The sequence below is a fragment of the Melospiza georgiana genome, chromosome 11 (assembly GCF_028018845.1).
Source record: "Melospiza georgiana isolate bMelGeo1 chromosome 11, bMelGeo1.pri, whole genome shotgun sequence".
In the NCBI taxonomy this organism is placed as follows: Eukaryota; Metazoa; Chordata; class Aves; order Passeriformes; family Passerellidae; genus Melospiza; species Melospiza georgiana.
The window spans coordinates 12748432-12773745 of record NC_080440.1 but is presented as its reverse complement, the minus strand read 5'-3'; the positions used below and the strand labels follow the sequence as shown (position 1 = coordinate 12773745).

The 25314-nt window shown below is 41.0% G+C and overlaps 1 protein-coding gene across 2 annotated transcripts; it reads left to right on the top strand.

Moving 5' to 3' along the window:
• The first annotated feature begins 2065 nt into the window (after positions 1-2065).
• CCDC66 (coiled-coil domain containing 66) lies at positions 2066-24600 on the top strand. Of its 2 annotated transcripts, XM_058031838.1 has the most exons (19): positions 2066-2134; positions 3091-3155; positions 3903-3925; positions 4800-5217; positions 6059-6194; positions 6365-6468; positions 7410-7528; positions 8283-8453; positions 9235-9366; positions 11865-12115; positions 12484-12568; positions 13361-13522; positions 14909-15056; positions 15486-15608; positions 16078-16556; positions 17524-17561; positions 17814-18076; positions 19256-19383; positions 24203-24600. In XM_058031838.1, exons 1-19 carry the CDS (start codon positions 2124-2126, stop codon positions 24281-24283), a joined length of 2937 nt encoding a protein of 978 aa, XP_057887821.1. In that variant the 5' UTR covers positions 2066-2123; the 3' UTR covers positions 24284-24600. The 2 variants fall into 2 exon arrangements, with proteins under 2 accessions (XP_057887821.1, XP_057887822.1); XM_058031839.1 differs by lacking the exons at positions 2066-2134; positions 3903-3925.
• The last annotated feature ends 714 nt before the right edge of the window (positions 24601-25314 follow it).

Below are 25314 nucleotides of genomic sequence, written 5' to 3'. Positions count from 1 at the left end.
CAGGACAAGTGTTGCAGATAGTCTTGATTTGTCTACAAAGAACACAACTGGTTTTTACCCAAGTTCTGAAACCACCAGTCAACTACTATCAGCTTTTTGAAAGAACATATCACTTGCCTGGCAAAACTAATAATTAACAAAATGTTAAAATAAAAAGAAATACAAATGGACTGTGAAATTTGTTTTATAGTCCTTATAAGATGATTTTCTCTATGAGAAAGTTTTGAAAAGATGCTTGAAATTATATTGCCACCTGCTGTTTCTGACAAAAAGCAGGAGCCAGGTCTGGTTGGCTATATTATTTAAAATTCTGCAAGTATAATGGAAATCTATTAATTTAAGGAATCCATTGTGAAGCAGGGGATGAAATCTCACTGCTTTTATCACCCATCTTGTATGTTCTGTGTTTCACAGGACTTCATAAGCAGTGCACTATTATGAAAAACTCCAGGCTTTCTTTTCTTCCCTTGTCCTAGTCCCTAAATGAAAGTTTCAAAGACTTCTTAGCTGATGTATAGAAAGTACCAAACAATAAGCTGCAAAGCAATATTTGGAGGGGAAACAAAAGGTAATGATTTTGTCTGAAAGTGATAATTTTACAGAAATACAAGCAAAGCAGTTCAGAGATTTTGTGCACACAATAAACTCCACCTCAACTGTCTATTTCTCTATTATTGCTTCGTTTCCTCTGCAACCTCCCAAGGGCAGCACTTCTCTTACCATCAGCCAGAGAACACACCAGAGGACGTCTCCCTTTATCTACGGTACCTCCGGCAAGACAAAAGTCTTGCCAAGCACATCTAGAAGCAACACAACTCGAAACAGATCTTGAGGTCTAAACCTCCTTTGAAATAACAGAATTCAGTAAGCATTTGGCCTTAAGCACAAGCCTAAATGCCATCTTGAATAGTAAAATAACTCAACGGGCTCCGAAGCGTTTTATTGAATCTGACTATTCTTTAACACAACCAAATCCTCCATGGCAAAACGTAGATTCACTTAATTTGCAGCTTTAGGGGTCCCGTTATTCCAGAAGGTGTACCCACACAACAGCAGTGCTCAATCTACGGCTCGGCAGGAGCGGGACGCAGACACCGCCCCGGGATACGGCAGGGATGGGACGGGACGGGACGGCCCCGACCGGGACACGGCTCCGCTGGGAGCTGCCGGCCTCCGCTCCGGCCTCGGGCACCTTCCCTCGGGCAGTGCCCCCCGGGCAGTGCCCCCCGGGCCGTGTCCCGGCTCTCCCAGCTCGGCTGCCCCGGCTCTCCCTTCCCTTCCCTGCCCCTCTCTCCTCTCTCCTCTCCGGACGGGACCGTGCAGCCGCCGCTCCCCCCGCAGTGCCCGGACACCCGAGAGCGCCGTGCCGCCCTCAGCCTCCCCCTTCAGCCTCTCGCCCCTCTCCTAGCTCGTCCGCTTTGCCCAAACCACACCAGAAAATAAATCAATAAAGAAAACTGAAATGCAGTGCAATACAATGCAATACAATGCAATTAAATGAAATGAAAATGCGAGCGAGCAGCTGCCGCCCTTCCTCGCAGCGCGGCCACTCCGGAGCCAGCGGCCGGCTCGAACCCTCCCCACACCGATCTTCTGTTCCTCCTGCCCGCCCCTCGTTCCCCTGCTTCCACTGCTTCCCCTCCTTCCTCCACAGCTGCTCGAGGCCGGGGATAATCGCCCGGCAATTGCTTCGCACCCTCGGCCGGGCTGAGACACCCCATCTCCCGGCACAGGCAAGTGCATGACCCGTCCCCCGCGCTCCCTGGGGCTGTCCGGGACTCCATCGGACCCGTCCCCCGCGCTCCCTGGGGCTGTCCGAGACTCCATCGGACCCGTCCCCGGCGCTCCCTGGGGCTGTCCGGGACTCCATCGGACCCGTGCCCGGCGCTCCCTGGGGCTGTCCGGGACTCCATCGGACCCGTCCCCGTCGCTCCGGGCCCGGGGCTGTGTTGGACTCCATCTCCCAGCACTCCCGGCCGCGCCGCCCCGCAGTGCTGCGGGTGCCCATTGGTGGGGGTACTCCGCGGGCAGCCAATCGGCGCGCGGCTCCTTCAGCGGGGCGCGGAGCTGAGGGCGGGCGATGCTCGGTGCTCCGCGGAGCTCCGCGGCCGCCGGGCAGCGCCATGAACCTGGGGTAAGGAGCGAGCGGGACCGGGCGGAACGGGCCGGGCGGGGCAGGACGGGACGCGGCTGTTCGGAGAGGGACGGGCCCAGCCCGGCGGAACGCATTGGTTCCGCGCCGGGACGCGCAGTGCCGTGCGGCTGAGGGAGCAGGAGCGATCTGCGGGACAGAGCCGGGGCCAGCGACCCTTCCCGTGGGAGGGCCTCGGGACGGGCTCCGGAAGCGGGGCCGGGGTGCGGTGCCCGGGACAGCGTCCCGCGGAGCGGTGCGTTGGAGCATTCCGCACCCCCGGCACTGCGGGCTTCCCTCACCGCAGCGCCCCGTTCTGAGGTGCCCCTCACAAAGCTGCGTGCGAGCCCCAACTGCCCTAGGTTTCTTCATTGTTAACGTTTTATAATGAAATGTGAGGATAAAGCGGTATTTGGAGCGCTTGTGGTCACGTTGGATTGTCCCAGCGCACGGAGCAAAGGAAGGCAGCTGGGAATTGACGCTGCCACGTTTTTCTCTGCTCCCAAACGCTTTTAACAGCGCTTGTTCCGCTTGCAAAGGTGAATTGTTGTGCATGGCAGCACAACCAAAGGCTCTTTCCAGAATACAGCCCTGCTTTGTGATCAGCGCTGGCCTTCCAGGAGGCTTGGGTAGCGATTTGTTATTTATGTTGTTGAATCATTAAATTCTTGAGGTGTATTGCACTGTATAACGATATTGAGTGGCACCTTTAGTGTTAAAGATCTGCTTTGCAACAAGCAAAGCTGTAGTCGTTTTTTCAGTATCAATAAAACTACATCTTCTTCAAGACATGCTGATTTCTTTGTTTTAAGTAACTTCTCAAAACAGGGCTTGGGATGTGAAGGGGCATCTGGAACAACAGTAATTGTTCTTGTTATGAATGTTGAATTCTTACCATTATCAGATTACTTCATATTTCAGATTCCTCTCTCTCTCTCTCGCTCTCTCTCGTTTTGCAGCGATGGACTGAAGCTCGAAACTGAAGTGCTGGATGGAAAGCCTAGGCTAATTTTAGCTTCTTCTGGTATTTTTTTTTTAATTTAATCTTTAAAGCTTCTTGAAGTTAAACCTAATATCCAAGAGACATAAAACCCAGCTTTCCTAAAATATTTTTGAGATTAGGAAGCATGTTTGTGCATTGTTATTTATAAGTCCTCTCTCTCAGCAGCTCGATTCTCAGCAGTAGGTTGATGATGAATTCTGAGTAGTCTGTGCACCAGGGAACAGCTGGCAAACAGTCTCCACTGCTTAGCTTGGCATTAAAATAAAAAAGTTAAGTGCTATTGTGTATCAACTGGCATAACTTGATGGTAATTCCTGTAACTTTATAGCAGGTTACTTGCCAGGATAAAAGAGGATTAAAAACAGTTTAATTTACACAGCATGACATCATTACAATCACGTTTTTAAGGCAGCTTCAGTATTTGTGGTAAACATTTTTAAATTACAGTAAGCAGTTTATTTAGGCCAAATCTCACTACTACCATCTGAGATAATTATTTTCCTGAATAAGCATTAATAAATTCTATTTGTGTGATTTGTCAGACATATGTCTCTGCAATAAACTCCAGCTTTGTCAGACATACATTTCTGTACAAGTCTACTTTTCCTAACTGTTCTGCATAGTCAGGGCAGATGGCATGGGAAAAGTATTTTCCCCCTGATTTACAAAAATCAGATTAATATAATGTTTTACTAATTTCTCAAGATTGTTTTTCAGGGACAAGTTGTTATTAAATACTTTCATATGTTTGTGTTTGTTTCCCAAAAGATAAATCAAAGCCTGCCATGAAGGTAAGTGTAAAATTTTTAGAACACACAAATTCACTATTTGTTAACAGAAAATTTGAGAAATTGAACTGTATAAATACTTGAAAACAATTGTATTTATGAAAGAGAAATATGTGCTTATGAGTCTCTTTTAACTTGAGATATTCTGTTATTTCTCAGGTTTATAAGAGCTGTTCAAAAGGATGAATACAAAGTCTTGTGACTATTTTTACCTTTCAAAATGCATTAGTTTCCTTGGCCAAGAAGTTAGAGCAGCAGAGGGAATAATCATCTAAATCAGAACTTTCAGAGCCCTTAAAGGAATTCTGGTAAAATAGAGATCTGATGTGTTAATTTCAGGTTCTGATTTAATTTCAGGTTTTGTCATACAGGCTGTCTCTGAGTAAACTGCAATGGGGTGGGTTTGGGAAGGATAGAAAGCAGCAAAAGGTCCCAATAGACAGGAAATAATTACAAGTTTGCACCAAGGACCTTGGAAAGAATAAAACTTAGTTCAGAATGGCAGAATGAGGACTGAAATACTGCTAGCTGTGTGATGAAAACAGGTACCTATGTGGAGCCAGGAAACACCTGTTCCCATTCAGAAACACCAAAGTAAAGTAGAAATAATGCTTGTTAATTCTTTTAAATGTCAGGCTACATAAAGTTATTATTCATACTGTCATTTTGAAATACTCGAATTCAGGTGCTGTGTCCTCTTCCAAAGTTTTCCTGGTACTTGTGAAGATGTTTCATTAGCTTATACAGAGTTTCTACTGATGGAACAGAAAAGAAAAATGACACTTACTTTCCTTGATGCTTCAATCTTGTTTTCATTTGTTACAAATACATTTTTTTTCCATATTTAATAGATGGTGAAATCTTTTTGCTTTAACAGATGGGTAATAAAGCCAGAGCACCTAAACAGGCATTGAGAATAAAGCACACTGGACTCATCTTGAGGCCAACACAAAATGCTTGTATCAAGCAGGAAAACTTAACAAAACCAAGGAGTGAATCAAGTTTATCAATGACAAAAGGTGAAAAACTGCAAGTTAATAAACACTCCTCACATGAAGCCACAACTAAAAGTTACTCTTTGATTTTCCAAAGAGATAAGACAAACAGATATCCTGATTCAGAGGATCCTAGTATTGTGAAAAAAACTAAACACAAACCTCAAGCCCCACATGTATCAGCTGAAGACTTAAAAAGTTTGGTGTGTTTAACACAAGCACAGCTTCAACAGATTTTGATGATTGTTAAAGAAGGAAGAAGCATCTCTGAGGCTCATAATGAAAAGCAAGAGGAAATGGGTAAGATACCAGGCATTGGATGCATTTGTTCCATGGAAGCAGAGCAAAATGGGAAACCTTAACTTGGAGTTGATAATTTCAGGTTATTTGCACATTTAGAGATGTTCCACTTTGGTAGGATGGTCTCAGACAAAATACCTTTTGCCATTATGAATGTGACATTGTTACTGTGAGAGCCAAGCATTTCAGAATTATCACAGTAAAAAAGATTGTTTGTTACATTTCCAGTATTCTGAAGAGCAAACCAGCAAGAAGCATTTTCACGGTTCCATGCAAAATAAAAACCATTTTACACTGGGGGGAAAAGCACAGAACTGCACTGTACCACTGCCCAAGGAGAAAGGCCCTTCTGGCTTGTGAGGAGTTCAGGCCTTCCTCTGTGTCTCAAGAGCAGTTCTGCCATTTTCCTGTGGCCAGAGTTGGATTTGTGTCTCTTAGCCTAACTGAACTAATAGTAGTGAATAGTATTTTTCTTTTCCCCTCCCCAGTTCTCACACTCAGAAGTTAAGAACTGTTGCTTATCTTCCTTTAATGCATCCTTCCTCCTGTTGGTGAGTGTGTGCAGGGGTTCAGCTTTGGCACCAAGAATAAGACATCCTGCAATTAATTAGAGTCCCAACTCTGAGCCCTTTCCAAGAATAAGTGATTACTACATCTAGCATTTTAAAAATACCCTGTGACGGTCTAACTTACATGCCTTGACTATATAAGCAGGGCTGAAACCACTTTTGTTAAATTGTGGGGAATCTGCAAGCTTCTGCTGCTCTCAGAGTATTTACTCAAAGCTGAAGCAAGTTTAGTGGCTGTATATACATTTTTATATATTTATGTTCTACCACAGCTACTAATGAGGCATCAGAGGAAAATGTTATAGCATCACTCCAGAAAGATTGTGAAGTGTCCCCGGTTCCACATGAAGCAAACTCTGATTCAGGCAGGAAACAAGAAGCACATCCACAGCCAGGACAGAATGTTATGTAGGTATATTTGTATTACTGTGTACAAAAAATGTGTCTCCAATAAAGGTTCATATCCCATGTTCTTAATAACAAATATCTTTTATAAATACTAATTTAAAAGTTACCTCTAAAATTTTAACACGTCAGCTTTCTAGATAAAAATCTTCCCCCTCCTTCCTTTTCTCTAGAAAGGATTCATGGAAACCTGCTGACTTGTTTAGTACCTTGGGTGAAAGAGAAGGGGAGAAAGCCTTATTGGAACTTAAAAAGGCCCAATGGAAGAAGGAATTAGGTATTTATGATGTATAAAGTACATTTTTGATATATCTTTCATTACACTCAGCATGCCAAGAAATTTGGTATTCCTTATGCCCTTTTAAATTTACCTAGATCAGTACAGTTGCTACAAATTGAAAAGTAAATTATAAGTCTCCAAGACAGGTTAAGATTCTTGAATTTCAAAAGTTTATCCAAAGATTATAAATTCTTGCAAGAAACACTTCTTTGCTAATTAAATATTATCTCAAATATATTGTTATACTTTGTATTTTAGGTGCTACATGCCAGCAGTTTTGTCACATTCTGACAGTAATTGACAGCCATTATCATTAAAAAATTCATTTGGTTTTTAATGGGAACAGCATCTACAATCATGACTGAGTGTATGAAATTGCAGTTTGAACTTGAGAGTGTTTCCAGTCCAGCCCCATCACCAATCAAGGGAAATCTCTGGAGGAAACAAAAACTGCTCAATACAGTACTAAATTCTCTCTGGCAAATTAAGCTTTTTCTGATTCACATGGACAAGTGCTGTATTTTGGTTTGAAATTGGATTTGGACCATTTGGTTTCAAGGTTTAATTCTGCATTGTCAGTAGCTTCCATTATGGCTCTGTTGGTTTTCATAATACTAAAGTAGCTCAAGACTGGTGTAACAAAACTGAGAGAGCTCATATACTTGGTTATTTGCTGGTTTTCCCTGGGAAATTGTTACTCCAGTGTTTTTTAGTGTCCCAGAGAGACTCCTCACTTACCTCTGCATCCCTGGGCAGATGCACACTTTGCTCTTAAGAGCAAGGTCCTGAGGGATTGGTCAGACTGATGGGTGACAACTCTTGTGCCCATTTCACAGTCCAAGTGACAGGGAAGACATGCCTTGCTTTTTTTATTTTTTAAAAACTGTTAAATGTTAGCAATAGGAACTCTAGTTAGAGCCTAATTTTGTTTGTTTAAGATGAACAGGTAGCACTGAAGAAGAAGCTGAAAGAAACTCTGGAGGGTGAGGTGGGTTATTTCTGGGCAAACCTTGGCAGTAAGAAAACCCCTAAAATGGAAACACCTGACCCAGACCAGGTAAGACTGTCTATAAACAAAAGAACAGTTTCCACAGCACTGTTGCAGAACAGTTTAACTTCTGATTCATAGATTTTATTTTCTGTACAAATTCTCTAGAATCCAATATTGGTGCTGCTTTAAGCCTTCTCAGGGCATGAATTGCTTCAGCTCCCTGGTCCACACTGATTTGTTGCTCCAGGTCATAACTTTTCAGCTTAAGATCTTTAGAGCAGGAACAACCCTTTCCTGTCCCTCCATTTGTATTCCTAACTAAAAAGTATAAATCTTTTCTTGTTCTTTTTGGGGGAATAGTCTCAAATTTGATTCCTGGCTATATAGTTATATGCATTGTTCATGAACTCTCACATATATTTGCTTGCTTACATAATGAGCACAGCCAGTATGATATCTAGCTTTTTTAAAAGCTGTGATTCTGAAACCAGTGTGTTAGATAAATGCATTATACTCACAAGAGACTTCTCCAGTGAAAATTATTGCTCTTAAACAGAAGTTAGGGTTGTATCTGCTATCATTTCTTTCAGCAAAAGCAGCTTGCACTTTTTTGTGGCACATTCAGCATTCCTAGCAAAGTTTTGACTCTGTCTTAAAAGAATTTGTTTCAATCTGCATAATTGATAAATAGTGGATAAATAATGCTTAGTTACAAATTTGGGCTGAGGCTTTAATGAACAGCAGCTTCTAGAAGTATAATTTTGTTAACAAACAAAACAGGTGAACTGAGTAAGTCTTAAAATGGTCCCTTTGTTTGCAGACAGTGCTTCCAGCTGACTCAGTTCATGGCACTGAGAACTCTGCCTGTACAGCTGCTTTAGCCACAGAGGCTGATGGAGCTGCACTGAATGTTCCAAGAGCTCCAGCTGGGCAGTCTTCTGATTCCACTCCTGACTTCCCAGCTGGCACTTGCACAGCCTTGCCTTTCAGGGTAAGATCTTCAACTGTATGCAGGGTAGTTTTACTTATTTATTAACAGCAAATGTATGTCTCAATAAGTTCTTTTAAACCAGGAGAATTCCTTAGACCTTTTTGCTGTGCATAAATAACTTGGAATGAATGAATGTTTACCAAAATATCAATGCTTTGAAGACAGCACTTCCTTCCAGGCTGATATGAAGAACAGTACTAGAGGTGTGACATGCAGTGTTAATTAGTTTTTAAGTATGTGCAGAAGAAACAGAGAAGTGGGAACTTATATAAAATAAATTATATTGATGGCAGAAGGTTCAAGAAGTAGATCTTAAATTATGGCTGGTAAGCAGAGATTGAGGAGAGTTTTTGTCAGATGGCATTGGAAGTTCTCAGTGCCACTGGAGCTTGTTAAATAGTACAGAGATCCCTTAAGCAGAAACAGAAGAATGAAGATGGCAGCTCCTTAATTTCAGACAGATCACTGCTAATTAGATTGTGGTGCTGAATCTGCCTGGAACACAGACTGAGCAGTGAACCACAGGAAGAAAAAGGATTTCTGTTCACAATACAAATAAGTAGAGTTTTCTGGAGTTCAAGTTAGAGTAATATTCAGAATTCATCTTTCTATTAGCAGTCAGATACTTGCTACAGTTACAAAGTTACATCCTTTTACTGTGCTAGAAAAAGGCCCAGTTTTGCTCAACCACTGAAGGCAGAGCCTTCTGCCAAGTCCTTATTACGTAGCTAGAGAAGATACTTAACTTTTTGTAGAATAACTAGCAGTTATCTTATTTCAGGAAGCTATGCCACAGGAGCGACCTTTTAGTGCTCTGAAACATGAGCAACAGAAGAAGTGGCTTGAAGAGTTGGACAAGCAGAAGGAAGAAGCTAAATTACGAAAATTAGAAGAAAAACTTAATTTATCAAAGGTATCTGTGGTTTAGAGAAGTCTTTCTCTATTTTTGTTTTAAGAAATAAAAAATGAAATTAGGGAAGTGGCAATATAGTAAAAGGTTTTAAAACCATAAAATTCAGGGAATTAGAAAGAAGCTAGACTTAATGGGGCCCTGGAAAAATGTTAAAAATAGACTCTGAAAATGTTGGGCTTTGTGTTTGCCAGATGATGTGAAATTGCACCTGCGTAAGCAGTATATGATAAATGATATAATTGTTAGATGTGATGATTGTTCAGTAATTAAACATAATTATTGTTTAATCTTAGGAAGAATCATGGAAACTTATGTCAGAAGTTTGAGGGGGACCACGAGGAGCCCATGCTTGGATGAAATCTATGTATGCAATAGAACAATATAAGTTTAATAATTAACATGAATGTTATATAACGATAGAATATAAAAACATGTTCATCCCAAACCCATGTGGGGGGTCAGATTTGGGTTTGTACCCCTAACACCCAGAGCTCTTCAATAAAAGCACCTGCATATAATCACTCTTGTGATTATGTGTTTCTGAATGCTAACAGCAGCAAAGATGGAATTTTGTGCAGCATATTTAGGTTTTCACCATAAGGATGCACTCACATTGAGCCAGTGGCTGGTCAGTATTTCAGTGTCTGGTGTGTTAGAGGGCTTGCTGCAGGGATGCAGACAGTGGCAGCATGACCAAAAATCGAGGAGAAAACAAAACCCTCTTTTACTATATTTGAAGTGAGAGAGAATCAGGCATTACTTTGTTTTCTGGCCAAGGAAAATGTTCCAAACACATGTTTTTGCAGGATTTTGCCCCAAACTTTACAGTCAAAACCCATAGGGATGCACTGTTTTTAAGTTAATTGGGCTAGAGTTGAACAAACCCCAATAGTCAGTTTCCCACTGGACTTTAATCTCCTTGCCTCCGATGTTAATTAGATTTTCATTCTTACCAGATGTCTCCAATTCTGCCAAAGGCAGCATCTGAGAGTAAATGTTTTTTAGGTGGCCACTAATGTTTTGTTGATGTTCCGTTGATGGCCTTTTATCTTTTTGGTATCTTTGGGCTGCTCCTAGTCTGCTACTATGTTCAGCCCATCTCCTTATGGCAATGCTACATCTCCTAAAAACCTCAAGAAAATTCCTTTCCCCAAGACCAAGTCAAGCCTAACTTAAGTGACAAAATAAAAGTGTATAAGTTATATTGTTTCTAACAGTAGTAGTTTCTTTCTCTTTTCCACTGCATGTAGAAGCACTTGGGTTTGCAAGGTGGTGTAGAGACCATGGCTAGACACTTTGGAAAAAGAAAATTTGTGTAGACTACAGGAGGTGAGAAAAGAGAAACCGAGTACAAGGTGTCACAGTGACAGCAAAATCCTGTTTCTAGAAATACTTTTTTTAATACACATACAGAGTCGTGCAGCTATAAAAAAGTTTAAAGCAAGCACTTTTCCAGAGAGTATGGAAGAAAATAGTCTTACCTTTCTTTACTCCCCAAAGCCAGCCTTGCTGCTAGGGTGGTTACAGACCTGCACACAACACAAGTCTTGTCTTTTCCTGAGTTGCTGAGGGGATCAGGCTTCCTTTGTAAACCGAGTTTTTAACTGTGAAGGGAACACAGCTGGGATATGTTCCCTCATTAGCTGCCTTGTTAATTGGGTTGGTGTGCTGTGGAAGGAGGGCTACAGGCACCAGGGAGTCACCTTTTCCTTTTTTTCATGAAAATGAAGTAGCAGTGTGTTTGTGCTGACCAGGTGTTAGTGCTCAGGAACACATAATCACAGAATGATTATTTGCAGGTGCTTTTATTGAAGAGCTCTGGGTGTCAGGTGTACAGACCCAAATCTGACTCCAACATGGGTTTGGGATGAACATGTTTGTATACCCTGATCCTTATATAACTACACATTAATTGTTAAACTTACATTGTTCTATTGCATATGGTGATCTCATCCAACCATGGATTCTTGTAATTTCCATCAAACTCCCCAAACATCGTTTCTCATGATTCCTGTTACGATTAAACAATAATTATATCCAATTACCAAACAATCATCACGTTTAACAGTCATCATTTATCATAGTCATTAAATGATTATACAGGTGCAGTTTCACATAATTCAGTAAAGTTGAACATTTTCCCAGGGCCTTCCAGGCCCAACCTTTCTTTCCAACTCCCCTGAATATCCCATGATTTTAGAAACACTTTATCCCTATACTATCACAGGTATGGATCAGCATTATAATCTGTGATTTGACTTGCATTTTAATTGTCTTCTCACTTAAGGAATTTTTAATTGTCTTCTCACTTAAGGAATTAACTGCTGTCTGCATGGTAGCTTTTCAGATGTTCCTGGTGTACAAAATGTGTACTGTCTGTTTTATTAACCACCTTTACACTTTATAGACTCAGTGTAACTGAATGCTTTTCCTTTTTCTTTTTGTTTCTCTCTCTCTTTTTTGTTGTTTTTTGTTGTTGTTGCTTGGTACTTGTTTAGGCAGAAGAGCATGACAGATGGGAAATGCATTTTGATTCTTTTAAGAACCACTTCAATGCTAATGCACAACACCCCTTAAATGGAATGCACAGAAAGCCTGAAAGTCTTTCCTTGTTACCTGACCCCAAGGACCCGACTGCTTTCATTCACCCTTTGTCCCCTGCAGCTTTAGGAAACCTCATGCCCTTACAGATGGGAACTGCAGAAAAAACTGCTAAAAATGGTGCTTTGGAACAAAGTCAGAGAGTCAGGTGAGTGAGCTTTGGAAGGGTAATTGTTTTCCCAGCCAGTACATTTATGGTACCTCCCCAGAAAAAAAAAAAAAAGAAAAAAAAGAAAAAAATCCTTTACATATATTTGGCTTTTTTTTTCCTAATATCTGTTATTTCACTGTTGAAAGACGCAAATGCTGCCAATGTCTACTAATGAAATTTACTGCAAATAGCCTTATGTAGTTCCTTAATGAAAAGGATTTCGTAATCTATTAATTAATTTATATATTAACTTATAATTAACAGAATAACCTCAATATGAAAATGCAACCTAACTGATTCTAATTAAGTAAGGCTTAAGGACTATTTTCTCATGATCAGAACCATTGACATGTCCCTCTGTTCAGTTTCCTCCGTTCCATGACGGCTCTGCTGGACCCTGCCCAGCTTGAGGAGAGGGACAGGAGGCGGCAGAAGCAGCTGGAACATCAGGTACACTTGGGTGTTAAAGCCTCACACTTGTTTAATGACAGAGAGGATGAAAAGTAATGTCTCATGAATAAAGCATGAGATTTAATACCAGAACCCAGGGAGGCATTTGACTTTTACACTTCAGATGACATGTGCGTTGTTTGGCAGTATTTCCTTCAGTCAGACTATACAATTCTCTTTCAATATTTGCACAAGATTATTGCACTTCTGTTACTGAATTCCTGCCTCAAAAAAAGGTACAGTTCAATCCTTAGAGCTCTAGCAGGTTTGTGTGCATTTTCCTTCAGTCTGCACTGTTATAAGGAGGAGAAATCTGATATTTACAGATTCCCACTCCATGAACCTTTAGTTTTTTATCTAGTTCACTAACATTTACCTGACCTCTGTGGCACCCTAACAATATGTGTCTCTAGCACGGTGTGAAGAAGTCTCAATATAAATGTAGAGACTGTTCTGATCACACTGTTACTCTGCTGGATCAAACTCCTGGATTACAAGGAGCTTTTTCACTAATAAGGTGAAAATCAGACCTTCATCTCTATACAAGAAAAAAAAAAGTATTTTCTAAAACATAAAAAGCTCCTTTTTTCTGTCTGAGTATTTCAGACTGCTCAATTGGTCTGGTGGTTTTCCAGAAACAAAACCAGGAGTGTTTGAAATAAATTATCTTCAGATTTTTTTTTCACTTGTCCAAATCCAATCCTACACATATACAAAAATACATTAATAAATACCTTACAATATGTTAATGCTGTATCTTTTACTTTGTCCTTTTTTTCCTGATCCTGCCAGAAAGCAATAATGGCTCAGGTGGAAGAAAAACGGAAGCAGAAACAACTGGAGGAAGAGCAGAGAAAATGGGAAGAGCAACAGGAAGAGCTGCGCCTGGCCCGAGAAAAAGCACAACTGCAGAAACAGTTTGAAGAAGAAATGCTAAAACAAAAACAAAAGGAGGTGGGGTTTGCATTATCTTAGTGCAGATAGCCTGAGTTTTGAGGAAAATAGTTCTTGTTCCTCACTTGCAAAATTTTGCTCATCATTTTGAGTATGGAAAGTATCAAAAATGTAGAGTTTCTTAATAAATATACAACACCATACAAGAATAAGCCAGATTGGTTTTTTGAAGAAGGGCCTTTTCAGGAAGAGAAATTATAAGAACTGGCAAAACCAGAAATGTAGTTGTAAATAATGCAGAAACATCCATTTTAAAATACAAATTTAAAATTAAAAAATACCTCGAAGGATGTGGTCCAGTTCTTGTTATTGGTAACTTGATGCTTTTAAGGTGCTTCAGTTACATGAAGTTCATCCAAGTGATTGTGCTTTCAGTCTGAATTCAAGACTTCTTAGAATATAGTCTGAAAAAGACATTTTAAAAGTCAGTCAGGTTCTCCATCTTTCCCCTGCATAGCTGTTGCTGAGCTTTACACAGTGCTTTCATATTAAAGTTAAACCAAAGGTAGGTTTTTACCTTTGGTAAATACGGATTTTGAATTTCTATTTCTCTTTTAACCCCCGTGGAAGGTTAAACACTTGGTCTGATGTTTCATTCTTCCTTTTGGAACAGCAGAGCTATTACTGTTTGCCTCCTCTTTGGAACAGTAGCAGATTCCATGGTGTCATAAGACAAGGTGATTCCAGAAACTGTCTTCTCCAGAGCCTGCAGAAATGTGGATTGCTGATTTCTCTGCATTTTCTGGAAGGAATTGTGTGGCATCTGCCTGTAGATGCTTGAACAGACTGGTTCAACATGGGGAGAGTCATCCTCTGTAATTGCTCAGCTCCTTTGGTGTCACAGCACCAGTTGTTCTTTCCAACTGCAAAAGCAGGAGGGAGTGGGATCAACTGCTAACAACAGTTGGGAAATGAGATTTTCCTTGGCCCAGTCTGCTGCACCTTGAACCCACTGAGTCAGGGAGCTGTAACCCCCTGACATTTGCTGGGGAGCTTTTACTGGCTCCTTGCTGTGCAAGTCGGAGTAAGATGGGATTTATTACTTTTATTTGGGCTCCTTTCATTTCATTAAAGCACATGTTACAGGAAGTCACAGATGGCTGACATCAGATGGCATCTAGAAAAAGAGGAATTTATTAGAAGGGAAATAAATGCTCATTTTTTAATGCAAAGACTGAAGATCTTTCATTAGTACAGCAGAAGTTCTGAACTTATCACAGAAATTATAGGTTACGTACTATACTTAACTAGTTTTAGTTTTGAAAAAAAATACTTTCCCTAAATAAAATTACATATAAACCTTGAGGATTATATGGTCATTGAATAATCCAGTTGACTTTATTCTCAAATAATTACATATTTACCTTTTTTCTTTTTTTATGAAAGGAACTTGCAACTCTTAAAGCCAAAGAGCTTTATCAGACAATGGAGAAAGCTCAGGAATTGGCCCAGGGATCAAAACAAGACCAGCACATTCCAGCCTTGGCTCAGAAGGCACATGACATTTCAGAACTTCAGAACAGTCTTGGTGGTGGCAAGTATAAATCTCACACTCAGTTTCCCTGTTCTTTTGGTGGTTGAAAGCAAGTTGTTTCTGGGATTGGGGTGGGGTTTTTTTGGTTTTTGTTTCCCTGTCTGAATTTGGGTCACAAACCAAATTTCATTACAATTTATTTACCTTTCAAATAAATCTAAGTGTTAACTTCTGTGGAGAATATTGTGTTTTAGTAAGTTTCAAATACTGTATTACATAAAGGAAGAAATGCAAAGCTATTGGCAGGAATGCACAGGAATATTCAGACCTGTGTGCTGTCAGATTTCCAGTGGAAAAGGAAGATCATTGGCATTTGGATCACAGTTCTCAGTATTGCTTTGAGCTCTAAACCACAACAGTCTGATAACTCTGCAGCATAGTTTAAATTGACCGTGGGTTACTAAATGGAACAACTCTACCCCTTTTCAGGTGATGCAGAGTTTGACAACTGTAATTCTGGCATTTCAGCACCAAGTCCTGATTTCCCTGCAGGTGTGGAGAGCCCCCCTGGGCTGCAGGGCTCCCCTCGGAAGGACACGGCCGTGCAGACAGGTACAGAGCCCACACCGCAGCTACTCTGAGGGGGAGTTGTCACACTGAGCCACATCACTGGCACTCACAGGGAACAAAGCTGGAGAGAAATACTTGCACTGACACAGTCATGTTGGTGTGTCACAGTGTTATCACTATTTATTGTTCTAAATAAATGATACTTCTGTATAGTTGTTATTTACCAGTTACAAATCCCATAGTCTGGAATACTGTGTCAGTTTAGGGTCACAAGCCACGTAGGTCCAAATTTTTTTGGTTCTCCAGTCTTCTGTGTTTTATCCCTTCCTCACTGGGTTTACTTCTACAGGTCCTGTCTTCCACAGAAAAAAAGCATAAAAAAGCATTATAAAACTGTAGCAACCATTTTAAACATAAAATAAGTAGTAGTAGATTGATACATATACAAAAGTCAACCAAGTAATTTGAATAGCTCAGACTTGGAGTTAATATACAATTTATTTTTTTTTAGATTGCTTTAATACTTCAGCATACACAGAGTCAGCTGAGGAAAGAACTGCATGTTGTGAATCGCCTGATATTTCCATAGAATATAAAGAAATGTCTAACAGCAAAAAATACCAGAAGGAAATGCATTATATGGATAAAAATAAACTTCCAGGAAAAGGGACTGGTGGTATTTACAGTGATCTATATGAGCAGTATGCAAGAAAAGAAAGGCACATTAAATCTTCAGAAAAATACAGCAAAAGACCTGACTGGAACATAAACAAGCCTGGGAAAAGATACATTCCAGCCTCAGAAAGGTACCCCAAAGCTCTGCAGAGACAGAGGGAGGAGAACAAGGTGCGCCGGCAAATGGAGCTGCTGCAGCTGCTGGAAAGGAACAGCCCCGGGCAGCTGAGTGCGAGGAGGGGAGGGCACTCGGCCAGGTCTGCCTCACCCCGGGAAGAGACAGCTGGGAAGAGGAAGGGCCACAGAGGCAGAAAGGTGGGTCGCTGTCTGCCCTCTGAGAACAATGGTCTGTTTTTAAAACTCTTGTTCCTCACAGTTTTACCTGGGTGGGAGTTCAGTTATGTAGTTATGTAACTGGAGCAGTGAAATTCTCCTATTGCTCATCCTTATGTCAGCACTCCATTGTTCATCAGGAGCAGGAGAACAGACTCAGATTTTGTGACTGAGTTTTTACTGTTCTTTCAGTCTTCCAAAGTGTTGATTCCTTTTCATTTGCTTACTAACACTGATTCATGATGTAAACAGAGCTTAAATGCAAGCAGTGTGCAGGACACAGTGACATCACTGACTTGCTCTTTTTTGTCCAGTCATTGTGTTGTGCTGACAGGTGAGGTACAGCAGCACCTGCTCAAGAAAACAATGTTTATTTCTGCAAAGAGTATGGGTTACTGAGGATGCACTCCACTGCCACAGAAATGCATCCTTCTTAGTGGAGTCACTTTCCATTTGCAGTAAGCACTGTAGCAGTAGAGCTTGTGGATGGGAAAAAAGTCTTTTGAAGAAAATACTATCAAATATATTTTTAGCTTCTCTCTTGCCCTCTATATCCATAACTTGTTCACTCTGTATGCATAAACACCTCACTCTCTCACACATTCAAATAACAAAACTGGACCTTTCCTTTAATATCTTGGATTGAACCTTTCAAGTTTATAAATTCCTGTGTTCCAAGGACAGGAGAATATACATAATATTTTTGATAGTGCTTAGAGCTTCTAAATTCAGAAAATTGGAGCAAGTCCTCCTGTAATTTGTTGATTTATTTCATGGGCACTACAAGTCTCTTAAATGCAAATCTTTGATCAACACCTTTCTCTTGAACCTAGGTCAAACAAGTCCTTTTGGAATTTCAGAACAAACTTTCTCTGAAAAATCAAAGCTTTTAATATAAAAAACATGGAGATTTTTTGTTTTACTTTTGACTTTTTTTGTTTTCTCGTAGGAAGAAAAATTTCATAAGAATCACTTGAATGAAGAAAGGTATGTCAATGCTTTGCATTAATGAAATATAGGAATACATTATTATTGAAATGCTCGTGCTTTACTGATTTTTTTAAAGAATTTAGATATATCTAATTGTCTATTATTAAAGACATAAGATTGCAGGTATAAAAGCAGAATAAATAAACAAAAATCTTGTCCTTCAAAGATTCTTAGTTTCTGTTATTTGAGAAAAATCACATTACTGAAGTATTGTTTGAGCTTTTTTCTAACTTCAGTTGTTCCATACAGATCTGAATCACCACCTGTTCCAGCAGTTAGGAACAGATTACTGCAAGCACAACAAAGGCAGATGCAGGCTCCTCGTGTCCCGGTGTCCGAGGAGCGGGGTGGAAGGGAGCAGGACGCCCGGGCAGCCCCGCAGCACAGCAGCTCCCCCGCCGCCCCCTGCAGCCCGCCCTGGGCGCGCTTCGTGCCCTACGTGCGCACCCGGGAGGTTTTCTGCCTGCCCCCGGAGGCACCGCCGAGCCGGCCCTCGACTCACCACACCCACGGTACGGCAGCCCCGGCGAGAGCAGGAACCTCGCCCTGCTGCTTTAGCCAGCCCCGTGTGTGCTGCTTACTGCACTGTGCAGCAACCTCTCTGTGCCACAGCAGTGCACAGAAAGGCTGGGCAACCAAATTCTATTCGGTGTGTTAGATTTGCCCAATTATCCCATCATCAAAAAAACCAAACAATACTAAAGGTAGCAGCAATTTTAATTGAATAGCTTATATAAAATATATAAAATTGGATAAACTTTAAATAGTGACAATATAATTTGGTTAAAATAAGGGATAATTTGGTTCCAGTAATAGTGCAGAAGCAAAAATAACCGGGCAGGGTACGGAGTGCAGGGTCCTTGGAGCCCTGCCACCTCTCGTACGAGCTTGCCAAGCTAAAATTCCCCTTTTATGCCATGTGTCAGTGCCATCTCCTCCCATGTTCCATTCCTCACACTTCTACCTCTGCCCTCATCACCACCTTTAGCACACATGCCCCACCACTCTTTGGGGGTTGTCATTGGTGAAGGCCTCTCCTCTTCCTCAATGTCCTTTAATTCACCTTTGGGTTACACATGTGCACTAAGCTAGTGCGATGTAAGCCAAAACTAACATAACATAATATTATATTTAAGCACCAAAGCAATAAATCCCATATAATTAGCATTTTCCTGGGACCCAACCAGATTTTCCTTTCTTTCTGTTAATTTTTAGTAACTGTTATCTCTTGCTTTTTCCTGCCTTGAACATCTGCAGGAAAGGAAGAGGGGGGGTGGAATCCCTCCTCTCCCTTTCTTTCTTGGCATTACACCTTTTAACTCTTTTATTATTCCCAAATATTAATTACTGTATCAATATTGATTACTGTTTCAATTTTGTCAGCACAAATCATACCTATTTACCACAGGTATTAAAAAAATCAATCCACAAAATTTTAAAAAATCATTTTAAAAAATATGTTATGAATATTTTGTTTGTTTACCTTTCATGAAGTATGACTGCACTTTCTTGCTTTATGTAGAGAGATTGGAGTTTAGGAATCTAAGTGTTGTTTGACTTAAAAATAGAGATTATAATCTCAATAGCAACCAACCCCTGATTTTCATAAACTTTCAAAATCTGCTGCTTCAAAATTAAAAGAAAATTAATAAAGTGTTTTATTAACTGATTTGATACATATTTACTTTTAGATTCTTACCAAATGCCACGACAGATTTTTAGCTCAGATCATGTTAGAGATCCTCTTCTAAATCCTGATGCAGTTACAATCAGAGAGAGACAACAAGAAATTCTCAAAGGATTGTCAAAATTACGGCAGGTAAGCAGAAATTTATTGGCTAACTCTGTGTGTGTGTATATATATACTGAAGTAAAAATTATTACATCATTATCTTTAATTCTATTTCCATCATTTGATTTATATTTTGGGCCCTGTCCTCTACTTTTGTTCCATTTTACTAATTTTGTTTTTCACCTGTTGCTTCCATCTTTGGACAGTCCTTAGAGAGAGAGTATGGACTCCTTAGTCCTTAAATGAGCTATGAAACAGTGAAGTGCCTGAGCAAACTTGAAACCAAGAGAAATTACTTTGTTTGGTGGCCAGGTTTCTGTGGTTAGGGCTATTTATAAAGAATGTATCAGTTTCAAAAGAACAGAGTTTTAACACAACAGAACCTTGTTAATGAGGTTTCCTCTCTGCTGTTCCCAGGTTAGGACAGAACAGTGGGGTTGGTGGGGTGGTCTTGTGTCAGGCCTGGAAAAAGACTGGAATTTGCAAACTGGAAGTATGAAAACTTAGAAAATCCTTCCAAGCCAGCTGCTACTAGTTAACGTGTAAAAAGCAAACTCACTATTTGTCAACCAGCCAGGTTTTCTGAAAAGCAAATGAAAATGAGCTTGATGGCACAGACACAGGAGCTCCTGAGCTCAGGCTGTGTGTGTTTGTGTGCACTCTCTCTGTAGCCAGGCACTGATAATGGCAATGCTTATGAGAGCCTGAGTGAATTGGATCCTGCCCCTGGTGGCAGCAAGGTGTGGCCACAGCCTCTGAAGCCACAGGTCTGGACATGCACATGAGCACTTCTCTTTTATGCTTCCAAGTGGCCTGACAGACCGGCAAGACAAAAAAATATTGACTTCAGGCTTGCCTTTTCATTGTGAAGAATCTGAAAATAAACATGTACCAGTATCTTCCCTTGCTTCTGAATGGGTCCAAACTAAATGCACCTTATTGCTAGCAACAGGATTTTTCTCTGCCTTCAGGGAGGAAAATTTCATAAATAATCAAAGGGCAGAAAATCTGACAGTGAAGCACAACAAAATTAACAGTAGTTGAGGCTATTGATTACCTCTTGTGCTTTAGAAAGACAGAAGCACTGCCATGTACACTGTGAGAAACAAAGCCCCCTCTTAAATTTTTAAGAGTTTCAATAAATGATAATAAGGGATAATTATAAAGCAAAAGTTACAGGTCAGGGTGCATGGCAAAGCTTGTGCACACCCATTTCCTCAGCTCACAGTCCTTTATCCTGTTACAGTTGCATTATTTCCTCAAATGCCTGCACATTTATTTTGAGCTCATTGACTACAGTCTTGCTTCAAATTTTTGCAGCATTTGCACAGTTCAATAGCTGCAGATGTCAGCAGCCTAGGGTGGTCCCTGGATGCCACTTTCAGGCTTGGCAGTTTTCCTTCTAGGATCTTTGCTCTCCACTTGATGCTGTCTTACATGTACATTTTGCAATAGCCAGCATATCTTAAAATGCATCCTTCACAAGCCCACTTACATCTTGTGAAAACCTTGCTTTTCCTGTCACACTGCCCACAAATGATTACAAATCATTTAAAATAATTAAAAAGCAGTTTAAAACTTTCAATAATTATTTGCAAACAATTACAATTTATTAATTAAAGCAAATAAATTGTAGCAAAAGCCAACTACTACAGAGCCATTTATAACATACCCACAATGCTTCAGCAGTAGGTAAACTCCTTGTGAAATAAAAGGCTCATGACTGTCCCCAGGTCAGTAAGACAAGTTGTGAGCCAACTGAAAGGCTGCCAGTTTCTAACAGCTTCTACATTGGTTTCACTGGATCTGGTCTTCCCCACTGCTCATTAACATCTTCGTTAAATATCTACAGCTTTGAAGCATTTTGGCTTCTGATCCAAAGGAATCTCCTCCACAGCAGGTACTGCAAAGTAAAGAGACCTTTACTGGTGCCAGGGGCATGCAGGGGTCAGCACACCCATCTGCTCATCCCAACATTGTTCATTTCACACCAGCTTTTATACAAACCTGACACCAATCCCTGCCTCTTACTTACCTTGGAGTCCCAGATCTGGGGCTTGGGGCCTTACATAACTTGTGGTTTTCTTATCTTCACCTTACAAATACAACACACCATTCCAATCTAACACAAATAACTACATCTTCCTTTATGACACAGAGATCTGCATGTCAGACTCTTGGGCCACCTCTGCCTATTTCACTGATTACACTTTAGCTCCATACCTGTTCTAGCAGAACCTGTGACCTTACATCTTCAGTTTTCTGCTGGTACTTGGGGAGTTTTCCACTGGTTATCACTTTCAGCTGGTCATTGTTTGGGAAGCAGTTACAGTTTGCAGGAGCCCCTCAGCCCCTCACCTTGCTGAGACAAGTCCATGTTCTGTATTTCACTTCACTTACCAGTGGCATTTTGTTGAAGAGTGAAGCCAGATTCAAGGTACAGCTTGATCCCTGTGCTTGCTGAGGCTACAAAACCCTGGTTATGTAAACAGGTTAAAGTTGGCAAGCTCAGAGAAGCCATGTGAACTTACATTCAGTTTTGCAGTGGCTAAAAAGTAACAGGTTAGTCTTTCAGTGGATCTTGGTTCTGCAAGAGAGGTAACTTAAAACATGTGGAATTCCTTTTTGATTACCCTGCCAGCTGCAGAAGGCATTTAGGACACGAGCTGTTCCATTTCAGTACACCTTGTATACCAAAGCATTGTACTCCTCCTGATGTACAGATGACACCTGTTTTGCTTCAGTTATTTCCCTGAGAAAGCAGGAATAGTGCAGGATTTTGTCTGATATACAAAAAGCTGAGTTTTCTGTTTCAGAAGATTGTCTAGTCTTGCTCTTCTGCATTTCTATATACATATATAGAGTGGCTGTATAGTTTCAGACTATATCCATACCTGTGTTTACAACGTATTTAGCCATTATTTTGTTTGGGGAAATTCACATATGTGACTATACATAATTTCAACCAGTGTTTAGTCTTTGAACTCCCCACTGAGGCCGTGGTGAATGCGGCTGGGCTGGTGCAGAGCCCGGTGGGACTGGCTGACCCAGGGAAAGAGGAGGGAGGGTGAGTCTGTCTCTGCATTTGCTGCAAGACAGCAAATCTCTTCCTGTGCCTCAGGTCACAGCAGGTATAGGAGCTAGCAACAGACTCTTTGCTCACTGAAATCAAAAGTCAGTGGATAAGCTGAGCAAAGTGAATTATTTGTGAAAAAGAAGGGACAAAGTTTAAGGAAGAGGACTCGCCCTCGGGTCAGCACCACCAGAGCACCCCATTGTTCCTGAGGCAGCAGCTGTGCCAAGGGCTGCAGGTGACAATGGCTGGGTGGGGACACACCCCACGGCTCTCTGGGGAGGTATTTCCCATTGCTGAGCCCCTGCCCAGTACCTGAGCAACCCTTGTGACAAACACTCAGCTGCCAGCTCTCAGGGTTATTTGTTCCTCAGCTCTTGGTTTATTTAGGGCAGTTTATTTTATAACTTGGTTTTGTGACATGCTTATAAATGCAAAAAATGCTCTGCAAAAATACTAATTATTGACACAGAGACTGAAAACAGTGACCCATTAATAGAAATAAGCAGATCCTGTTGATTAATTAGAAAGCAATTCATCAAGTGATTGAAAGTAGGCAGCTGCTGCCTTAGAAGGAGCCAAAGCGAAGCCCTGCAGGCTGCTTTGCTGCCACCAGGAATCTGTGCCTCAATTACTGCAGGAGCTGCTGCCTTGCATTAGGTCTGTACTGAGCTGTGCCAGCAGCCTGTAACTCTTGTCTTTGAGAAAGGCCTTGGAACTCCTGAGAAAAATAATTACCTTTTCTTTTTTAAAAAACCAAACTTCTATGGTATCAAATTATTTCTGACAAGTCTAAAATAGATGGAGGGCAAGGAGCCAGATGTATCAATATATATGATCCTGTTAATTTCAGTAAAAAAAACTAATTTATTCATATACTTGTTATAGTTCTATCATGTATGACCTGACAGACAGGGATACATTTCCAGGAGGGTTTTTTGTGACAGAGTTTCTCCATCATCAGTACTTACAAGAACCATTGACACAGCAAGAACCTTGAAGCTTTTGGCAGTTCTCTGTGTCTCCTGAAATGTCAGACACTGCTCTGGTTCCAGTGGCCCTGCTGCCCTTGCTCTGAAGGGAATTGTTTGTGTTAAGGCTGAAAGCCAATGCCCATCAGGGTTTTGGGTTCTGCTTCATTCAGGAATTCACTACAATACTGCAAATGCAGAGACAGTGCACAAAGGGATGAGAAAGTTCCATTTCATAAAGTGGAAAAGTCCTTTTTTCCTCTGCATGGTCATCCCTGGAAACTGGCCTGGCTTCCACTCCAGTCACACATCAAGGGCTGCTGTACAAGTTCCCTCTTCCCTGAGGCTTTACTGTTTTTTCTGAACTTAAAAACCATTAGGCACTAACAAGGAAATTGTTTCATAGTTAAAAACAATGATGCTACATTTGTTGCAATCATATTATTGTAGTTCATATTTCTCAAGTCCCATACTGCTGTTACCTTATATTCCTAAAGTTCATACCTTCTCACTGGTTTTCTACAAAGCTGTTCCTCCCTGCAGCACAGTTCTCCATGTCTTCTGAGGGGCTCCTCCTGGGCTCTGGACCCACCCCTGTTTATTCCAGTTACCTTCACGAGCTACAGCTGCTGCCCAGCTGGACTGCACAGCTGTGGCTCATCTGGAGTAACTGGGACCCACACAGATCTCACCAGACATATTAACAGGGACTCTCTCCATAACAACACGTGTATTCAGGCCCCATGTACACTGGTTCAGGCTGCATGAGAAGACAGAACAGTGACATTTGTATTTATTTCAGGGCCTCCTGCAGAAGCAGAAGGAGTTGGAGAACACTCTGATTCCCACTGTAGCTCAAGAGAACTTCATGCCACCGTTCTGAGAGGTGCATATGAATGTTCTGAATCCTTAATATGGAAATGCACTTTGCTACTGTAATTAATTACAAACCACCTCTAGCTTTTTAATGAAAATTAAATTATGAGAATTTTGATAGACTACAGGATCATGCTACATTTTATATTGAAGATAATTTAGACTCATCGTGGTTTGTCTATTTAGAATGGTTTTCATGCTACTTGAATACAAGGGTCAATTTAATATAAACCACCAAAAACATGGAAGTAAACTGTTACATGGGTTTTTGTAGAACTCAGTGTGTGAGTTTTGATAAATAAAAAGATTAAGATGTATTCTGAATGGCTTTAGTTATCTTTGTTGGTATTTTAAACTATACAAAACTGCCTGCATTTCAATATTCTGCCACCTTTCAGCCTTATACTGTGAACATCAACTCGAGTACTCCCAGATTATAAGACCACAGTTCATCACACAACCTGGTACAATTCATTGATAAAAGGGAATTCTTTTTCAGAAAAATTACTTGCCATGCTTGGGGGGAGGGTAAGAAGTTTTACACTACTCTGGTATTGGTTCTTATCTTGAATAAATCAATCCACTCTTTATAGAGGGAAAGAATCAACTTCAGGCAAAAGTCTATGGGTTTTGCTTGTTTTTTAAGAACTGCCCTTTTTCACCAATAATTTTCTCCCAACTAATTTTGTGGATTCAGAGTTATGTGGTTTCAAACACTCACCTGGTACCAAACAGCACATCCCAGAGAAAAGCACTAAAATCAAATTACAAACAGGAATTCCCCCAAACACAGGACTTTGGACAGCCTGAGGATGAGCACTAAGAGCCAGGAGTCCCAGGCAGGGGAGCAAAGCAGCAGCTCCACAGCTGCTCCCTGGGCTGCTGCCTCTGCAGGCCTGAGGCAGAACAGGAGGAGAGAATCGCTGAGGGGGAAAGGTTGGGAACCGAGCAGATGGGAAATGTAACAGGAGTAAGAAACAGAGAAAACTGTACTTAAGCCAGTGCTAGCTCACAAAACAAACAAAACCAAACTTTTAA

Coding starts and splice junctions, on each gene's coding strand:
- CCDC66 (XM_058031838.1), top strand. Junction 12,116..12,483: donor GAACAAAGTCAGAGAGTCAG/GTGAGTGAGCTT, acceptor CCCTCTGTTCAG/TTTCCTCCGTTCCATGACGG. Junction 12,569..13,360: donor AGAAGCAGCTGGAACATCAG/GTACACTTGGGT, acceptor TGATCCTGCCAG/AAAGCAATAATGGCTCAGGT.